The sequence below is a fragment of the Anopheles cruzii genome, chromosome X (genome assembly GCF_943734635.1).
Source record: "Anopheles cruzii chromosome X, idAnoCruzAS_RS32_06, whole genome shotgun sequence".
Taxonomy (NCBI): domain Eukaryota; kingdom Metazoa; phylum Arthropoda; class Insecta; order Diptera; family Culicidae; genus Anopheles; species Anopheles cruzii.
This window is the reverse complement of record NC_069143.1, coordinates 9,982,168-9,999,932: the sequence shown is the minus strand read 5'-3', so window position 1 is coordinate 9,999,932 and position 17,765 is coordinate 9,982,168. Positions and strand designations below refer to the sequence as shown.

General features: G+C 51.8%; 3 protein-coding genes across 8 annotated transcripts; 1 reads left to right on the top strand and 2 right to left on the bottom strand.

The window, feature by feature from the left end:
- Positions 1–553: 553 nt before the first annotated feature.
- Positions 554–5,854, top strand: LOC128274368 (synaptic vesicle glycoprotein 2B-like). Of its 6 annotated transcripts, XR_008269302.1 has the most exons (11): positions 554–1,652; positions 1,826–1,912; positions 1,993–2,235; positions 3,404–3,566; positions 3,657–3,881; positions 3,952–4,090; positions 4,162–4,630; positions 4,703–4,862; positions 4,929–5,056; positions 5,126–5,470; positions 5,528–5,854. XR_008269302.1 is itself a non-coding variant. In XM_053012572.1 (10 exons), exons 2-10 carry the CDS (start codon positions 1,909–1,911, stop codon positions 5,179–5,181), a joined length of 1,587 nt encoding a protein of 528 aa, XP_052868532.1. In that variant the 5' UTR covers positions 554–1,648; positions 1,826–1,908; the 3' UTR covers positions 5,182–5,854. The 6 variants fall into 6 exon arrangements, 5 of the variants coding, with proteins under 5 accessions (XP_052868532.1, XP_052868541.1, XP_052868506.1 ...); XM_053012572.1 differs by having other exon boundaries at positions 554–1,648; positions 5,126–5,854; XM_053012581.1 differs by having other exon boundaries at positions 554–1,648; positions 1,801–1,912; positions 5,126–5,854.
- Positions 5,855–6,048: 194 nt separating this feature from the next.
- Positions 6,049–10,123, bottom strand: LOC128269499 (transcription factor LBX1-like). Its single transcript, XM_053006983.1, has 2 exons — positions 9,466–10,123; positions 6,049–6,752 (listed from the first exon to the last, which is right to left on the bottom strand). The coding sequence occupies exons 1-2, from the start codon at positions 10,121–10,123 to the stop codon at positions 6,049–6,051; spliced, it is 1,362 nt and encodes a 453-aa protein (XP_052862943.1).
- A 3,128-nt stretch (positions 10,124–13,251) lies between these two features.
- Positions 13,252–15,391, bottom strand: LOC128269488 (uncharacterized). The gene is made up of 4 exons (XM_053006972.1): positions 15,072–15,391; positions 14,764–14,970; positions 13,476–14,228; positions 13,252–13,417 (listed from the first exon to the last, which is right to left on the bottom strand). The coding sequence occupies exons 1-4, from the start codon at positions 15,389–15,391 to the stop codon at positions 13,252–13,254; spliced, it is 1,446 nt and encodes a 481-aa protein (XP_052862932.1).
- Between the last annotated feature and the right edge of the window lie 2,374 nt (positions 15,392–17,765).

Below are 17,765 nucleotides of genomic sequence, written 5' to 3'. Positions count from 1 at the left end.
TACCCCTCAGACGTTGCAAGCGCGTCTGCGTTTGCGAGTGCATGATGATCACCGTGACACTATGGCAATCCACCGTCGTCGTCGTCGTCGTTGCCGTGTCACAGCATGCCTCGACCCAGCCCAGCCCAGCCCCGGTGGTGGTCGCGTGCAATTTGGCACGCTGTGAGAGAGCACGGGCTGTGCAATGGCGACAAAGCCATCACATAGTTGGGATAGAGATATCGGATCGGAACCGGAAGTGGCGGGTGCGGCAGGTCCGGGGCGACCAGCGCCTTGGGACTGCGGGTGCCGGTGCCTTTCTGCCTGGCGGGGGGTTATTTTTAAAGTCCAATATTTCAAAACTTTGAAAGTCAAGTGCGCAGTACCTGACGCTCGACCCACAGCCGCTCGTCGTCGTCGTCGTCGTCGCTATCTGAAGCTCTCTGTTCGGTCGGACATTTGGCTGATGCGCGAGAGGGTCCGGTCCGAGCTGTGTTCCCATCAGGCGCCCGGGTCGCGGTCGTGTCGGTGTCGTTTTCGCCGATGGCCTTCCGCTTTCCGTTTCAGTGTAGAGAGTGCTCAGAGTGCGTTGACTGTCGATCGATCGAGGCGTGTTCCGCGTTCGTCCTTTATCGACTGGCGCCTCGAGTATCCTGTGGTGAGGTGGCTCCTCGGTGGTGTAGATTTTGGCTTATCTCCGCCCAGCCCAGCCAGTCCCCAGAGTCCCCACTTGGCCGAGCTCTGATGGTTTGAACCCGCACCGTACTGGTACCTGGTGCTAATTGGTTGAGTTCGCTTCCGTGTGAGTGACGTGTCTGTGAGGTTTTTGTCTGCGACTGTTGACGACGACGTGGTCGGAAGGCACCTTTCGACAACCTTTCAGCTTCCGCAGCAGCAGCAGCAGCAGCAGCAGCAGAGAGTTCAGCGATCAACTATCAACCAAACCTTCGACATTGGAATACAGCGGGACCGGCATTTACCGGAACTCGAGCTGCCAGTCGTCCAGTCAGTACAGCAAGTGATAAATACGATTAACACGAAAAGTTAAACTGATTCCAGTCAAGTTCCCTCTGTGATTCGTCGTCTGCTAGACTGCGTACCCTTTTGTGCCTGCCCGGGAGCCGTGTAGTCGTCGCAAGTCGTGAGGGCTCGCGCACTCTAGGCTCGTAGGCGCGTTACATGTATCCAACGACCTCGTGGTTCCATAACGTGGCTAGGCTCTGCTTCTGGGAACGCAACAACGGTCTGGTACAGTTTGGTTTCGTGTACTGTGCGAAAATGTGCAAGAAAAAATAATCTGCCGGCCCCGCTGCGACGAAAACTGCGCCCAGGACCCAGGAGTGGTGCGTGGGCAGTGGTGGACGTGGACCGTTGGACCGTGGTGGACCAGCGACCAGGTCCACGAAAGTGATTTCCAAGATCTCAGCAAGTGCCCCCAAGTGTCTAAGTGAACATTGCGAAGACCCAGTAAAAACCCGAAATAAAAGTCCAGTCGGCCAAGTTTGAACTCGGGATTCGGGCAGTCAGTGAATCCGCGAACCAGTCGGAATTCACCGCCAGGTAGTCGACGTTGTCGAGGCTCGTGGAAGGAGGAAGCTCTGGATCTGGGCAGTTCAACATTCACGTGGAAAAAGGCGTCTGCGCCTACTGCTGAATCCCCTGCGGAAACGTGAGTGAGTGCTAATCAATTCTCCTGCCTTCTGGTGTGGTTTCCCCCCAGTGGTCTGGTTGTTGGGGAGCACCAAGCAGACGAGGGCCTTCCTGAGCTGGCTGCTCGGTGTCACACACACACAGTGTGAGAATATACTGATGTAACCGTAGCCCGTCCCTTTGTATCTTCTGCTAGAGCTAGAGCAAGCCGATCGACGGACACGGTGTGCGCGATCCCAAAACGGCGAACGTCGCGTGGGTGTCCAATTTGAGCCAACAATGGGTAAGTAGTGGACTGCGTGAGGAATTCGCGCCCCGGTTCGCGGTTGTTTTCAGTCAGTCGAGTGCCTCTACTCTACGCAGGAAACAATCCCGATGGAGCCAACACGGTAGACCTGTTGGAGAGCGGTGGCGTCGACTACGAGCAGGCACTGTCGCTGACGGGCTTCGGATGGTTCCACTACCGTTTGCTGGCCTTGTGCGGGCTCATCTACGCGAACACTGCGATCGGTGTGACCATCATCTCGTTCGTGCTGCCATCCGCGACCTGTGTCTTCCAGATGACGTCCGAGGATAAGGGATGGTTAACGGCTGCACCCATGCTAGGTAACTGCCCCAAACCATCGCGGATTTGGATGCCTTGCTGGATTTGGATCCCTGCTAGTTGATAGTTACAATTCTTCAAAATTTGTAACAGTCGCTGTCCACTTATCCGATCGGTACTCCCCGGATTCCAAAATTCTCTGAAACAGATCACTTCGCGCCGTGCGCTTGTTGGCAGTTTGGGGTGTAGAGCGGTGTAGAGCTGCCGGAGCTCATGAACCCGTCGGTCCCTGTATCATGTAGTGACCATGTTGGCATGTACTAGGTGAAAGTGCAGTGCAGTGTATCTGTGCACATGGGCGGGCGGGCTAAATATAGAGCGCATTAGAGGAAAAGGAATTCAATGTCGCGGCCCGAAAGCGCGACCGCCAAGAACACTGACGCAAGCCACGAGCTACTTTCTCTGAGCTAGAGCAGTCAGCAGTGCGGGATAAACAATTCGAACGGTCTTTTTACGACTACAGGAAGCAAAAAAACACACGCGCACAATCACTAAAATGTGTGCTCTTGAAATGAGCAAACCAAACTGAATGCTAGGCTTCGGCTTCGACATTGTCACCTGTCTCTAATGTTTTTTCTTTGATGGAAAAGTTTAAACGATGCACTATGTCACATTAATTTTCAGCGCAGCTCATGAACCTTGTTCGACACCTTAAATCTGAGGTTCAAAAGTGGTTTGTTTGATTTTGAAAACTTCACTGTGTCCGTCAAAGGACCTACCTCACTGTGGGCTGTTGACCACTGAACAGTCTGGAGTAAAATGCTGTGAACATACTGATACTGAATCGTAACGTTTTTTGTAGTGCTCCAAGAACGTTGGGTGGGAAAGTTTGATATTAGGTTATTTGATAAGGCTTCCGTTACTTTTGCATGAAGTTGAAACCTTAGTTTTAGTTACCAACGAAGACATAATATGCACTACTTCGTTGCTTAAGTCCATCATCTTTTGAGATCGCCAACAAAATCATTCTCAACCCGTATAAAACACAACGTTACAGAAAGCAATTAAGATTGTCTCTGGTGCAGGCCAAGACCGCGCACTACCTGACTATTTAGTCAGCTACTCTTTGACTCTCGGTAACGGTTCGGCTCTACTCTCATATTCACTCATAACACTGAAGGAGGGTCTTTTGTTTACTTTTCTATCTTCCTTTGTTGTGTGTGTGTGCAGGCATGGTAATTGGATCATACTTCTGGGGCTGCCTGGCGGACACCAAAGGGCGGCGAGTGGTGCTCATCGTTGCCCTGCTCCTGGACGGCATCATTGGGATTCTGTCCACGGCCTCGCAAAAGTTTCCGCTCTTCATGTTTCTCCGGTTCATCAACGGCTTTGCGTAAGCACCGTAAGCACCGCTTACACTGAAACCACCGTCTATCTTACCCCTGTCTATTGCACCACCGTCCCGTTGCCCGTCTACCTACAGCATAACTGGCGCAATGGGCATTTGCTTTCCGTACCTGGGGGAATTCCAGCCGACGGCCTACCGCGAGAAGATCCTCTGCTGGATGGAGCTCTTCTGGACGCTCGGTATCATCGTGCTGCCGTGTATCGCCTGGCTCGTTATACCGTTGGACTTTCGGTTCGAAAGCCCCAGCGGGTTCCTGTTCGGCAGCTGGAACCTATTTGTGGCCCTCAGCGCCATACCCAGGTGAGTCACGAAGAAGGAGGCGAATCAATTGCACGGGAGCTCCTGGCTTAAGTGTACGGAATTCCTGCAGCCTTCTGCTCGGTCTGTGGCTGTTCTACTTTCCGGAGAGTCCCAAGTTTCTGATCGAATGCGGCGAGGAAGAGCTGGCGATTGAAATACTCAAGGACATGTACCACATCAATACGGGGGGCGTTCGGGACGACTACCCGGTAAGACTATCCTCGGGGGTTCGGGACCAAACGACCACGTTCAGCTGCAACTCGGCCCGACTTTCTTGTAGATCACCGGACTGAAGGAGCGCGAAAAGGGCAACGCCATCATGGAGACGCACAAGCGCTCGATCCGTACCTTCAGCATGCACAAGCCGAAGCACATGAAGATTCTGCTCGGCGAAATCTGGGAGCAAACGAAGGCACTGTGCGGGCCCCAATTCCGGCGCAACACGGTGCTGGCGTGCATGATCCAGTTCGGCATCACCACCAGCTACTACACGCTGATGATCTGGTTCCCGGAGCTGTTCGGGCGGTTCGAGGAGTACGAGAAGCGCAACCCGAACGCGTCCGTCTCCGTGTGCGACGTGTCGTCTGTTGTGCTCGAGAACGTCAACGGGACGCTCGTGGACGACTTCTGCGGCACCGAGATCGACACGAAGGTGTACTGGCACACGCTGCTCCTGGGGTTCGCCTGCATCCCGACCAGCTTCTGGTTGCCACTGTGCGTCCACCGGCTCGGTGCCAAGTTTTTCCTGAGTAGGTTAACCAGCGTTCTCCGGTTCTGTGTCTAGCAACTAACCGTGGGGTTCATGTGGTTTCTGGTTCCAGTTTTCAGCCTGATGGTGGCCGGTGCCGTCACGGTGGGGCTCTCGTACGTCCACAACTCCACCCAGAACCTGCTGTTGTCCTGCATTTTCGAAGCGCTAACATCGATGGGCATCAGCACAGTCTACTGCGTGATGGTGGATCTCTTCCCAACCAACCTTCGGTAAGAGCGCTCCTCGTCCGACCTTTCTGTTCAACTGCAACTGACAGAATTTCCCCCCGCCCGCAGGGTGATGGCCGCTGCTCTCTCGCTCACGTGCGGACGTGGTGGCGCTCTGCTCGGGAACATACTGTTCGGGTTTCTGGTGGATCTCAACTGCTCCATCCCGGTGGTGCTGTTTTCCGCCATGCTTTTCGGTAGGTGTACCAGGACCCTTTTGAAGGACCTAAAGCGCCTACTAATTCACAGCGGACCTACTTTCACAGGGAGTGCGATTCTGTGCTTTTTCCTGCCCAACACGGGCAGCAAGGCGCTCGAGTAGGTTGCGCCTGGGACTCCGGCGCATTGTACTACTCTCGGCTACAGGCGACGTGTACGTCAGGTGTCAGGCAACACCGATCCAGTTGTGTAATAAGGGTGTCCAAATATATACATTACAAAATACGTATATGTACTTTAACAAGAGCTAAGCTATAGACTATGCTATGGCAGTCATCGGAAGGGGTCGAACAGTGTTACCCCGATGATTTGAACGTGGTTTGACCAGCAACACCGGAACAGCCGCTTTCAGGGGCCGCTTTAGGGCTAACTGGAACACTGGGCGGAATTCAGTACGTAGCGATTCCCGGTGCGGAGCGTATTTAATAACAGAAGTATTCTTTTATTAGTACTAAAGCAAACAATCTAGTAACTAAGGTGCCTGACATGAAGGAAGAACTACTACGCGGTGGTGCTGCAACGCACGATTCAACCCCAAATCCCGTTTTGGGCGGAGATGGTGGTCGTGTGAGAGAGTTTGTCGGTTTTGTGATCCAAAAACAACACACACACACACACGCACACACACACATACGGTACGTGTTGTGTGTTGTGCCCTAGCAGTGACATTAACGCTAATATATTCCACAGTAACCTGTAGCACCTCAACTAAAAAAAGTAGCAGCCGTGAATAGTGGACGGAGAAAAAAGAAACATAACCAAAAATAAAAAGAATAAAAAACGTTACTTCAACAGATCACCTTTATTTCACTTGCCGGCAGCGAGCCGGCAAACTCCGTTAAGCTCTGGTTCTAGTGTCTAGTGACGTCACGGCACGCGCCACGCTGCAGACTGGCCCGGTCAACGGAAAGGTAGCTGGAGCAGGAGCTGGGTAGTTCCACGACTGGGAGTCTCGGGAGGCGTCGCCGTTTCAGTGTGTCGTGTCTGGCGACGGCGAGACTTTTGGGGGTTCGGGGGGGCCCGCACACTCGACAGCCGCCGCCAGGTGGCTTTGGTTTGGTCGCAGGAGATGGTGGCTGGTGGCGACTGGCTCGTCTGCTGTTGCTGCTGCTGCCGCTGCTGCAGCTGCTGCTGCCACCACGGATGCTCCGATCAGTAACGTCGGCAAGGCACGTTGGGGAGGGTGTTGCGGGGAGCCGGAGTAGTAGGACCCGGCCAGGGCCATGTACCTGGCGGGCGGCAGCCGGGGCGGTACGAGTGTCGCTAGGCTCGCGTGGGCGTGCCCGGTACGCGGGATGTAGATCATACCGGTCGGTACGACCTGGAAGCTCCCGTCACCAGCTCCACCACCTCCGCCGCCGCCACCAAACGGAGGCTGGAGCAGCCAGCGGCGCATACTGTCCGCGTGCTGCATCCGGGCGTGCATCGTCCGCTCGAGCATTTTGCTGCGCGAGTGGGTCTGCTTCTTGAACTTGGTCCGCCGATTCTGGAACCAGGTCTTCACCTGCGTGTCGGTGAGGTTCAGACAACGGGACAGCTCCGATCGCTTGCTGATGCTCACGTAGATGTCCTTCTTGAACTCCTCCTCAAGCCGCTCGAGCTGCACCGCCGTATACGCCTGCCGGGGCTTTCGATCACGGTTCTGCTTCCGGTAGCGCTTGGTGATCTTGGATCCTGCAACGAAAATCATACCATACCGGAGTTTGCAGACACCTACTTGTTTTGCACACAACACAAAAAAACCGCAGGCCCCACCCCAGATCTTATTACTCAATTTGTGGTATGCCGCAAACAACGTTTAGGTGGTGGCCCAAAGACATCTGAACCCTCTTAACACGCTGCAGAGCTTCGCCCAGTCGGCCAAATATTGAGCCATCATCAACTTTAAGAAGACTCGTAAGACAACTCGAAAATTTGATGAAAGCAGTAAACCGAAAGGTCCGGCAACTCGCATTCCCTAAAAAGGTTGAATGATATAAAATGTTTGACTAATTTACACAGTTTTTTGCTGGACCAATTTTTGACAGTAACGACCCTGTAGTTAAAAAAAAAGTCCTACTACCAAATGTCTCCCACTACAACTACTCGTCATCACGCTCAACTACGCAAAACGGTCTACTGGCTGGGTGTCATAAACGTTTGCTTTTGATTCCCAAAAATCTACTTCCGCTGGGTAATGCCACTCGTCCGTCTAGGCTAATGCTAGGTCATCTGCACCCAGTAATGAAGACATTACACTCTAAAAGGCCCGTCGCAGGGTTACGGTTACTGTATGTATACGCCAGAGACCGCGAAGAGGTGAGCCCAGTGGTGGTACCCAACTGGTGGCTACAGAGGTCCAGAGAGAGAGAGAGAGAGAGAGGTGCAACAAAAGCACAAAAGCACGCCCGAATAAACTGAGAGCGTGATTTTTATCACTTACGGCATTCGGGTATTGTCCGTGACGGATCTACCAATATTAATACAAACCATAAGTATGTCGTAAATAGGCGAGACAAAAAAACACGGGGAAGAGGGAGGGAAAGAGCTCAGCTCAGCTCAGCTCAGCGCCCTTGCGCGACGCGCTGCCGTGGGACAGGCAAACAGTCGCGAGGGCAGCTAGCAGATCCTGTCGAAGATGAAACGGGTTAAATGACCCACCAGAGAGAGAGAGACCCGAGCCTTTCGGGGGGGCGGGCGGTTAGCATAGCGGCCATAAACAGGGCTAAACAGCTCGTCCCGAGCAGAGAGCTGTTCCAGGAAAACTCCGCAACTCCGAAGGAGCGACATCCGCGCGGCCCTGTCAACAGCAGCAGCAGCAGCAGTAGGAGCCGGTGGTAGTCGCAACAGCAGCCGGACCGGACAACATCATTAAGCAATTTTCACACCAATGTTTGTGATGTATTTATCGACATCGACGGGTCGGGCCGGGTAGGGATGCCAGGGCTCTGGGCCAGGTCTCGACAATGAAGCCGCTCGTGAGCACATTATGCCGAGGAGGAACACACATTATAAACATTTACGGAAACGGTGCGAGCCGGTGCGATCTTCCGCTTGTTAGTCCGCGGCCTGTTTGGACACCGAACAAGGGAAGATGAAAGGACAACAACATTGGGCCGTACAATTGGACAAACACGCATTGTAACGTGCGATGTTGGCTGTGGTGGCTCATGCTCGGCTAATTCGAACGCGACCAGCCACGAAGGTGCTAAAATGGTGCGCAAATACGACGTACGACGCGCACACAGTTTTTGACGTTGACGATCGCCGATTGTTCGACTTTTATTACTCTGCGCGCCTCGCATATCTGGCGCTCCTCTGCCAGCCAGCCGAACGGTTCCTTGTTTGCTCCTACATTCTTCCCCGGCCATTCTACGCACAGACCAACTCACACATTTGATGGGGAAAAGCGCGAGCGTTACGGTTCCCGATGGACAATCGAACCGAAAATTATAAGCCCATTGTACGAACGTCAATGAGAGTTTGACACTGCGGCGCTCGTCTGACCATCTGACCATGTAGGTATTGCCTCGAGTTCGGAACGGCTATAAGAGCTATGGAATGGACCATATCTCAACTACCTGGTGATGACTCCTGTTATTCGTCTATGGATCCAACAGTTTTGGAATCTAGATTGGTGTCGGGAGGTTTCGCGAACAAAACCACAAGGGATATTGCGTATATTAGGTTGGCACAGAAACAGAAATCCATTGCTTTCTAGCTAGAGGGCTAGAAGTGATCGATATCTCGTGATCGTATCGATCGTACAGTTTCAAGTTTCATAGCTCGCTCTCAAGGAGACACTTCACACCAACAAATATTCTTTGACTGTTTGTTGTTTGTTCGATTCAGTTGTTAGTTACAAGGTGTTAACAGTGGACGTAAACAAGGAGAAAATTCGGTACAATTTACAGTTTTTCTCTGATAAAGGCGAAAATTCATGTCACACCGCTGTGGATTGTGGATGGTGTTTGTGAGGCCAATACTGTAACTACTTGAAATTTGTCGGATTCATCGATTCCAGACAGTTTTAAGCCTTATTTAGGAAGCTCGATGTTAGAAATAGAGTCTAAACGTGGCGAAGCACCTCAACCGGTAGCCACCCCAGGACAAACGGCCAGCAAGGTTCTACGGTGTGTTTGGTAGGACTTGAGAGGAGTCGTTCATTATGAGTTGCTTCCGTACGGACAAACAGTAAGTTCAGATCACTACGGTCAAAAAGTCGAACCATTCTCGAAGCTAGCGATCCAGACCAGAAACGGCCAGAATTGGCCACCACCAAATAGATACCACCCCGTTAGATACCGCATTCGACGTGGAAGGGTTCGAATAGCAAGCCAGAGGCGAGATATTGCCTAGATACGTATGTCGTCAACATCCAGGACCACACTCCAGAAGCTAGACGTACCGTACAGTGCACCACCGTACGGTGCTTCCTTGGGCACCGCGTCCAGGTCCAGCTGGCGAAGTTGCCACTCCCGAATGGTCCGCGAGGTACCATGCTGGTGCTGGTGCTGGTGCTGGTGCTGCTGGTGCTGCTTCTGGTACAGCCAGCTGGCGATGGCGTTCGCGCTCGAGTACGTCCGAAAGTCCCGGAAGTCTTCACCGCAACTGGGCGGCATTTGAACGGTGGTCCGCAGCGGCGGCGGCGCTGGCGGTAGCGGTGTGGTTGAATGTGTGGTTAACAACGGTGCTCGGCCTGGGCTTCTTGAACCCGGGCCTGCCGGCTCTTTCTCGTCCTCTCCGAACTCGAGACACTCGATGTACGAGCCGGAGCTGGTCACCGGAGAGGACGAAGAGGACGTGGTCGTCGTACCGGGAGTCGATCGGAATCGGGTCGTAGGCAGATCCGGAACAGCGACTGGTCGCGGTTCCGGATCGCGGTCTTCCAGCTTTCGTCCGGACGATCCGGACCCGGACCATACGCCGAGTAGCCGCTCGATGAAGAAGCTGGGCGGTTCCTTTCGCTCGCGCTGATGGCCACCATCGCTGGGCGAAGGCGACGCGGAGCCACGAACCCACGTGCCCGTCTGACACATGGGCCGCTCGGAGGGTTTGGGGTTCATGGAGCTACTAGTTCACTAGTCACGGGGTCACCACTAAGGATCACATCACCAGCACCGGAATGGAGCACCACAATTCAGTTGGGGCCTTCGGGGGCCATCGAGGATCCTTCGCAAAATCACACACACAGGTCACACACAGGGAGCGCACACTTCCGACACACCGGACCGACCGAATCGTACCCCAAGAGGTCTGTGAGGTCGCTTCGGTTGCTTCGTTCGTACTGGACACCATTTGTGCGGTGTGCCGTGCCGTCGTGGTCAGCAGCGAGCAGCGAGGACCCGGTCCACGGATGCTGCGGGCCAATCGCGACCGGGGCTCTCGCTCGCACACACTCGCGCACTTGGCGTTGGCGTGATTGAAGACGCGACACGCGCAAAAGGTTACCGCCCAACTCGCGAGGGCCGCGGCCGGAGTGAGATGGATGGAACGCACCGTGACCGGGTGCGGCGGCCCTGAGTTCGCCAGTGTGAGGGAGCGAGCGAGCCGTGGGATCAGCGCAGGTGGGTCAGCGAACGTGCGCCATTCCGCGTGTTCGAACCCGCTCACTCACTCGGCACTCGCTCTTGCTCCTGCCGGTAAAAGCCGGAGCGGGAGCCAGAGGGTCGGGGGTTGATGATGGCGATCACCGTCCGTCCTTACGTATGGAGAGCAGCGCTGGAAATGGAACAGTATTTCAATTGATTGAAAAACAAATAAAGTTATTAAAACATCGTTCGTTCTTAAGCAACAAACCGAAGACGCTATTTTTACCAGATTTGTACAACAATTTTTGTTTTGGACCCCAATTGGAAGATATGGACTATATGGACTATATGGAGGTATGGGGCAGCTCTGTGGGCAGCTCCTTCAGTTTAATTCTTCTGTCTGTTTGTGTTTCTTCTTTCGATGACATGTTGTTTTCGGTAGTTAAACATTCCGTAGTTCAGTTCCGTCGGCGTATATTCCCCATACGTTCTTCAAGAACTGCAATCAGAACGCACAAGGTCTACTAAACTTACATATTAAAAATACTTTGAGGGTGATGGATGGTGGATTTCCAGACCAGACCAGAAGAATAAATAAAAAATTTTTGAGCTATAAGCAAACCCTCGTTTTTTTTTTGTACAGTAGTACAGAGGCCGGGTGTCTTTTGGACCTACATTTAAATGGTTTTTGTGCTCAATTCTCTAATTCGGTTCGGAAAGCTCCAAAATTAATGTGCCTGCTTTAATAAACGATGAATTTCTTTTATCAGAGCAGCTCCTGATATGTTTTGAACACTCGCCAGTCAAACAGTCGGCCAACTTCCGGCAGTTTAGGCGAACCATTTTTGGGCTTTAGAATTTTGGGCCACAATTTTGTGTTTGGGCAAGTGTCTAGGGCATGTTACGGTACGCTGTCGAAAAGCAATCCGAAACCAAACGCTGAGTATCGCGCAAACCTAATAATTGTAGCCGCCCCCAGGCCAGGACCAGGACCAAAAATCCGGTTCTCCCGCAAGGCCAGGCCTCCCGGTTGGGCTGAGAAAGAGTGTCGGGATCGGATCTGTCAGCGTGCCAGTGATGTTGACGCCGCCGTTGACCACCCCGGCCACTGCCTCCTAAAGCTCCCGGTTAGGGCAAACCCGGGGGCCGGAGCAGGATGAAATCGTGCCGTGCCGTGTCGGTTGCACAACGCGAACAGAGCGATTGAACGATAAAAGCAATTCTATCCTATTTAGGCGATCACGCAACCATGAATCTTCGGAAAATCACGCCCGCACAAACGTAAAAAGGTTATCAATAATAATAGAGTACGGGAGCGGGAAGCGGGAAATAAATACCGTCGAAAAAGGCGGGGGGAGGGGGAGGGGGGGAAGAGTGGGTGAGGGAGGTGTCGAGCGAGGTGTTGGTATATAAACACTATAGTTCAAGAAGGTGCTTCCAGGGCGCCGCGACCAGGTGGGCGATGGGATTGAATCTCGAGTCTCGAGCCAGTCACCACCTGGGCGAACCTGGGTGAAAGGCTCCTCCCGCCCCCTCTATTCACAACCCCCCCTTCCCTTCAGAGCTCCTGCCAGATTTCATGCACGACCCAGAACCAGGACCAAAACCATCTTTCATGCGCGCGGACTAAAACGCGATGCCCCTTGTCAGCTCCTGGGGCTCATACCGAAGAAGGAGAAGAAAAAAAAAACGCTGACAACAGGGAGGATGGGATGGGCTGCTGCTGAGGGATGATAAATAGACGATTATCTCCGGAGCTCTAATGGACAACCGAAAACCGGTGGCGAGCGGTACTGAGAGTTCTAACAGCTGCGATTACGTGTTTATTACCACCGTGCATAGCCGTCCTTTTGTTGTGGCAAACGTTTAAGAGTGTGATTAGGAGAGGCGCGGCAGGAAGGTGGGAGGGGGGGCGAGAGGAGTTGCTGGTTGCTGGGGTTGAGTGGCTGGTATTGCTTTCCATTCAGCTACCGTTTTTTAACCGGGCGGCCATTAGTTATCACGCGCCTTGCGCCGGGATTCGCTGTGGTGTTGGTCCGTGATCCAGGTCCGTGCTGGGAGCACACCACCTGCGGTTGCGCATGTGGACGACGACTTTTGCACGACGACATCCCAACACCAGGGGATGGCCCCTAGGATGATAAGGACCCACAAAACAGAACAGAACAGAAAAGACCCAACCCCAAACCCAACCCACCCGAAGGATTCTTCGTCACCGCGGCGATTCCGACCAAACAGAGAGCTAACCAGCAGAGAGCTATCTAGCAACACGAACAAAAACAAGCGACAAAAGTCAACAGGATGAGCTTCGCTGGACATTGCAAAACGCTTCGATTCCTCCAACTCTCGCACTGAATTCCATTTCAACTGAACAACTGAATGGAACAAACTTGAACTGAACTGGATGGATTGGGAACTTGAATTGGATGGATTTGTTTTTAGCAATAATAATTCTAATATACGAAGAACGGTACAATCCCAAAGGTGCCCCAAAGTGTCGGGCTTTTGGGAACCGAATGAAAAATGTTGTACGACGAAGGATTTGACGATTCCCAACACCCAACAGCGACACTCCGTTTTCCGTTTATTTTATTCCCAACGGATGTCTTGCCTAGTGCCGGTTGAAGTCCTGCCACCCAGTTGCCGTCGTTGCCGACTGGCCTCTACTGGCCTCCGTTCGTGGGACAACGGTACAGCTTGCGACAGTTGTCGTTACCGAGCCCGGCCAGGGTGGCAATCAGGCAGCTCATGATGACGTTGGACGGTGTTGGGCGCTCGCTAGGGGACGCCCTGAACTGCCCGTCGCCTGCCTTCCAGCAAACGGCCAAGCTGCGGGAAAGGGAAGTATATAGACGGTGCAATGCGTGGGCACTTTCGTGGACACTACCTCCACACCGGTATCCAGTAGAACTTGATCGTCTTGACCGTGCGAGCGAAGCGGTTGACGGTGCAAAGGCTCCGCTGCAGACACCGCTGGTCGCCGGTCCGCATGACGTCGACCGAGTCGAGCGCTTGCGCTGCCAGGCGATTGAGCTCGTGGACCTCGTGGACAGCTGGCCGGTCCGGGCCCGGGTCTGCGAGGTGCCGGGCAGCGCGATGCCGGACTTCGCCTTCCTCGACCTCCACCTCGATCGGTTGCGTCGGCAGGATCATCATGCCGGTTTCGGGTTTCGTCATCGTGATGCACATGATCACCTGCAGGATGAACATGCCGAACGACAGGAACGCCAGCGTGGTGAGCGCTATATCGAACAGGTCCTTCAGCCCGACCGACCCGCCACCCGGCTTCCGGAGCGCTTTGTGGTCAACCTCGAGCGCCGCCGGATGGCCGCCGGCGTAGTAGTAGTCACCCCGGTCTCCCGGCCGCCCGTAACCGGAAGCGGCTTCGCCCTGGAGTAGCTCTCGTGGGACACCGGCCACCTCACGCCGGTACGGATGGTCCGGGACGGGGTAGTACACGGGGTTACTGGCGCCGATTGGCGCCGGCTGCACTGCGTAGCCCGTGATGACACCCTCGTCGAACTCGAGGTCCTGCTCTTCCCCCGGTGGTGCCCCGCCGGCCACCTCACCGACTCTGGTGGTGCCGTGCGCCACACGCTGCGACAGGTAGTTCTGGCTGATGTCATCCAGCGTGGCCGTTCTGTAAAGTTAAGAGTCCGAGCCCGAGTTAAACAAGGCAAGCCCGATGTGGCCGAAGTCCAGTGGAAAGCGGAAAAGAAGTAGCTGCACTACTGAAGGAAAGGAATTACGCTTTGTGGAATCGCTCTTTTCAGACGTTGAATGTTAGTTTGGGGTGAAATTATGACGATTAAGGGACATTTAGAATTCATCTTGTTGACCGGACATTTGTGGGCCTGGAGTAGATTGCACGAGTCAAACGTCTGTAGGCTGCAGTACGTCTTGGAAGAAGGTTTAGGCAGGATAAGAAGGTCCAGACCAGCCAACCATGGAGAACATGTGAAACATTCGTGAACCTTGGAGTATTTGAAAAGACTCCACGCAATTCATGGTTGGTTCATGGTGCAATGTGTTTGATTGATTTTTGATTGACTAAAACAGTTGACTTGACAGTTGACAGTTGACAGTTGACTAAAACAAAACAGGCCTCGTATTTCGTAGAATCTTTCGTGTTCTTGAACTAAGCTTCTTTTTGCTTTCCACTGGTATTCACCTACTTCGTCAACCACTCGCGATAGCCGGCCGAACCCTGGTCGTAGAGCATCGAGTTGTCCGTCATCATCGCAGCCAGCGTAGCGTTACCGTTCGGGTGGGCGCTGCTCATGCGCTTCGACAGCTGTGCCGTTGACTTCCCGACCGGATACGCTTCGGCGAGAATGCGCTTGGCCAGGTACCCGTTGCAGCGATACAAATTGATCATGTTGCTGCAAACACCGAAAAAAAAACACACAAGATCCGTTTGAATAATGCCAGGTATTCTGGTCCCGCTGTTGAGCTGTTGGCCGTAGTTTTGTGTGTTGTTTACCGATGGAATCCCATCGTCGAGAGGGCACGCGAGTAGCTAGCATCTAGTAGAACCGGGTCTAGCTCGGTGCCATTCCCGGCTGAAAAGCTTTCCATTCGACTCTCGACTTCTCCGGCACCCTGGCGGGCGGGATCACCGTCCAGCATCAGGTACGAAACGGGCATCAGGTGCTCGTCCAGAATGCCTTCCACGTCCACCAGAAAACCTAGATCGTCGGCCAGAGCCGGCTGGGCGAGCGCAAGACCGCCACTAACCACCAGTAACACTACCCGGAGCACTGAATTCTTGGCCATATTTGCACCATCCGACGGTTCGACCATGACTGTCGTCGCAGACACAAGTCGCCCACAGCCAGGCAGCCAGGGACCTACATCGGCAGCGGACCATAGACTGGCGTGCGCAAATCTCTCTGATCGTGCAATTTGAGGTGATGCATCGCGCAAAATGACACTCCGAGCTCCAGAGTGACGGGGAAGGCCCAATCAAGTCTGTACACAGCAAAACCAAACACGACGCCGTCGTTTTCGTAATAAGATATTCTTGTTTATTATATTTACTATCCATTGCGTTGGTTGTTCTTTTTTTATTAGACTCCTTACAATGTTCGTGCATTTGTGTTCGGCGGTGAACATGTAAGTTACACTCTGTTACAATGTTTGTTTGTTTGTTTGTTCGTTTTGTTTTGTATATTACCCATGTACGCATATTACATTTACTGGTTTTTACTCTTTTTTATCATTCGCATTTAAGAACTAAGTAAAAGTTTGCTGACTTCAATATGTTAACCATCTTTGCATTCGCTACTACACATCCTACTAGGTTACATCCGACGAAATTAGAGTTTGACGCTCAATGCAATTCGCATTCACAATCTTGGCCCGAAGAGCCTTCTGGCCAAGTAAAACGGAAAACCATGACACCCACACTCACAGACAATATGATGCACTACACAGTGGAGCACGGTATAGTAGAGCTCGCAAGAACGTAGTTTCGTAGGGACAGCTCAACACTTCACGTCTACTTTTGGCTAAGTTAGCAGAGCTCCAGTTGACTGGTTACAGTCAGCTGATGAAGCTGTTTTTAGAATAACGTGTTCGTATATCATAAACTTTTTGTTGTTAAAAACCATATAAAAACAACATTAAAAGACATCTTAAGAAACGGGTAGTTTTGCTCTGTCTCGCTCGTTGTTTGGAACTACTGCTAAAATTACACCACTTCGACGCGTCCGACGACGCACAGGATGTTTTTATGCTGTAATACAAAACTCTAGCAATTTACGTTTACATTCGTTTATTGGTTTTTCTTTTACGTTGTCTGTTGTGGATAGGGAAGGGGAAGGGAGGGAGAAGAAATGTTCTGCAGCTAGGACTGTTACTAGTTCATTGTTTGTCAATTTCTCTTCCGGTATTCCCGTGTTCAAAGTCGCTTTATTTTTCGTTTACTGTTTTAAACTCTAAGACTTTTCGCTAAACAACAATTTCTTCGTACGAGTTTAGTTTTTGTTCATATATTTTGTCATTAGCAGCTGGCAGTTGTTTGTTATTCAATCTATATGTCTTGCATCTGGTATTTGGTTTGATCGAACTAAAGGTTTGTTTGTTTCGTTTCGCCCGGGCGGTTGCTTGCCCTTCCATAGTGAAGCCCTACTCCAAGCCCTGCACCTTTTTTTTCGGCTCCGACCGTTCATCCGTTAAAACTTTCATACGAAATCATCTGGATCTGTGGAATAAGTATGGCGAGTATAAGTGGTAAAATAAAACGACCAATAAATCTTTACAAGGAGGCCATCCCTACACTCGTGGTAATTGAGCAAGTTTGGTTTTTGTTTTCTTATATGTGTGTTTTTGCGATTCAAGGCCATCTTTCTGTTCATTTATTCACTTCCCCCGCCCCCCCAATACCTCGTATTTCGAAATGATACTGTTTACTTGTTTCTTGGTTGCTACTTTCATTTTGATCTTAGATTACACGCTCTTATGCTCACCCTAAGTACACCAACACCGACAACCTATGGAATCCAAACCAAAACATACATGTTCTACTCAAAGTAGAGAATTTTCTTTTTGTTTGCCATTGACTACTAGACTTTGTCACTGTTGCAAACGATGTTGAGGTACAAAAAAAGGCGTACAAAAAATCGAATCTTTTAAAACAAGATTTTTGAAGATCCTAAAAAACCTAGCGCGACTTACATATTTTCACTATTAAGACATTCCTCGAATTATATACACAAAATGTATTCCAAAATGCTACGTGACAAACATGGTACGAGAAGAAGAAATTCTACGCAGACAGTACTCGCGTACTATGCTACCTTCGGTAAGGTAGGTGTCCTTTTGTATGGTTTAACAAAAAATTAGTGGGCTGTGAAGTACGGTCAATGGAAACCAATGGTAAAAACCGGATGCTACACGACCGCCCCCTATGGTACGGTACGATCATTGATCCGTTTTCGTTTGCCACTCTGGTAGTGGCGGTTTAGTAAGAACAATATATCATCTTTTTATCCTTCACCCTTGTTTCGTTTGTTTCCTTCATTTGGCTGCCCCGATGTTAGATCAACTTCTCCGTTGCGTTGCTGTTTTGTTTCCTCGTTATTCAAATTGGTGTGGAATTCGTTTAACTTTCCTGTTTTTTAGTTTCGATAGTTTTATAGTTTTTTTTCTGTTTGTTGTTTTTACATTCACCACC

Bases quoted from the DNA above. Each gene is read 5' to 3' on its own strand.
- LOC128269499 (XM_053006983.1), bottom strand. From the start codon at position 10,123: ATGAACCCCAAACCCTCCGAGCGGCCCATGTGTCAGACGGGCACGTGG. The intron at 6,753-9,465 runs GTACGTCTAGCT...TTTTCGTTGCAG, and splicing joins GTACGGTGGTGCACTGTACG to GATCCAAGATCACCAAGCGC.
- LOC128274368 (XM_053012572.1), top strand. The intron at 2,236-3,403 runs GTAACTGCCCCA...GTGTGTGTGCAG, and splicing joins AACGGCTGCACCCATGCTAG to GCATGGTAATTGGATCATAC. The intron at 3,567-3,656 runs GTAAGCACCGTA...GTCTACCTACAG, and splicing joins CGGTTCATCAACGGCTTTGC to CATAACTGGCGCAATGGGCA.
- LOC128269488 (XM_053006972.1), bottom strand. From the start codon at position 15,391: ATGGTCGAACCGTCGGATGGTGCAAATATGGCCAAGAATTCAGTGCTC. The intron at 14,229-14,763 runs GTAGGTGAATAC...TTAACTTTACAG, and splicing joins TATCGCGAGTGGTTGACGAA to AACGGCCACGCTGGATGACA. The intron at 13,418-13,475 runs GTAGTGTCCACG...CCTTTCCCGCAG, and splicing joins TACTGGATACCGGTGTGGAG to CTTGGCCGTTTGCTGGAAGG.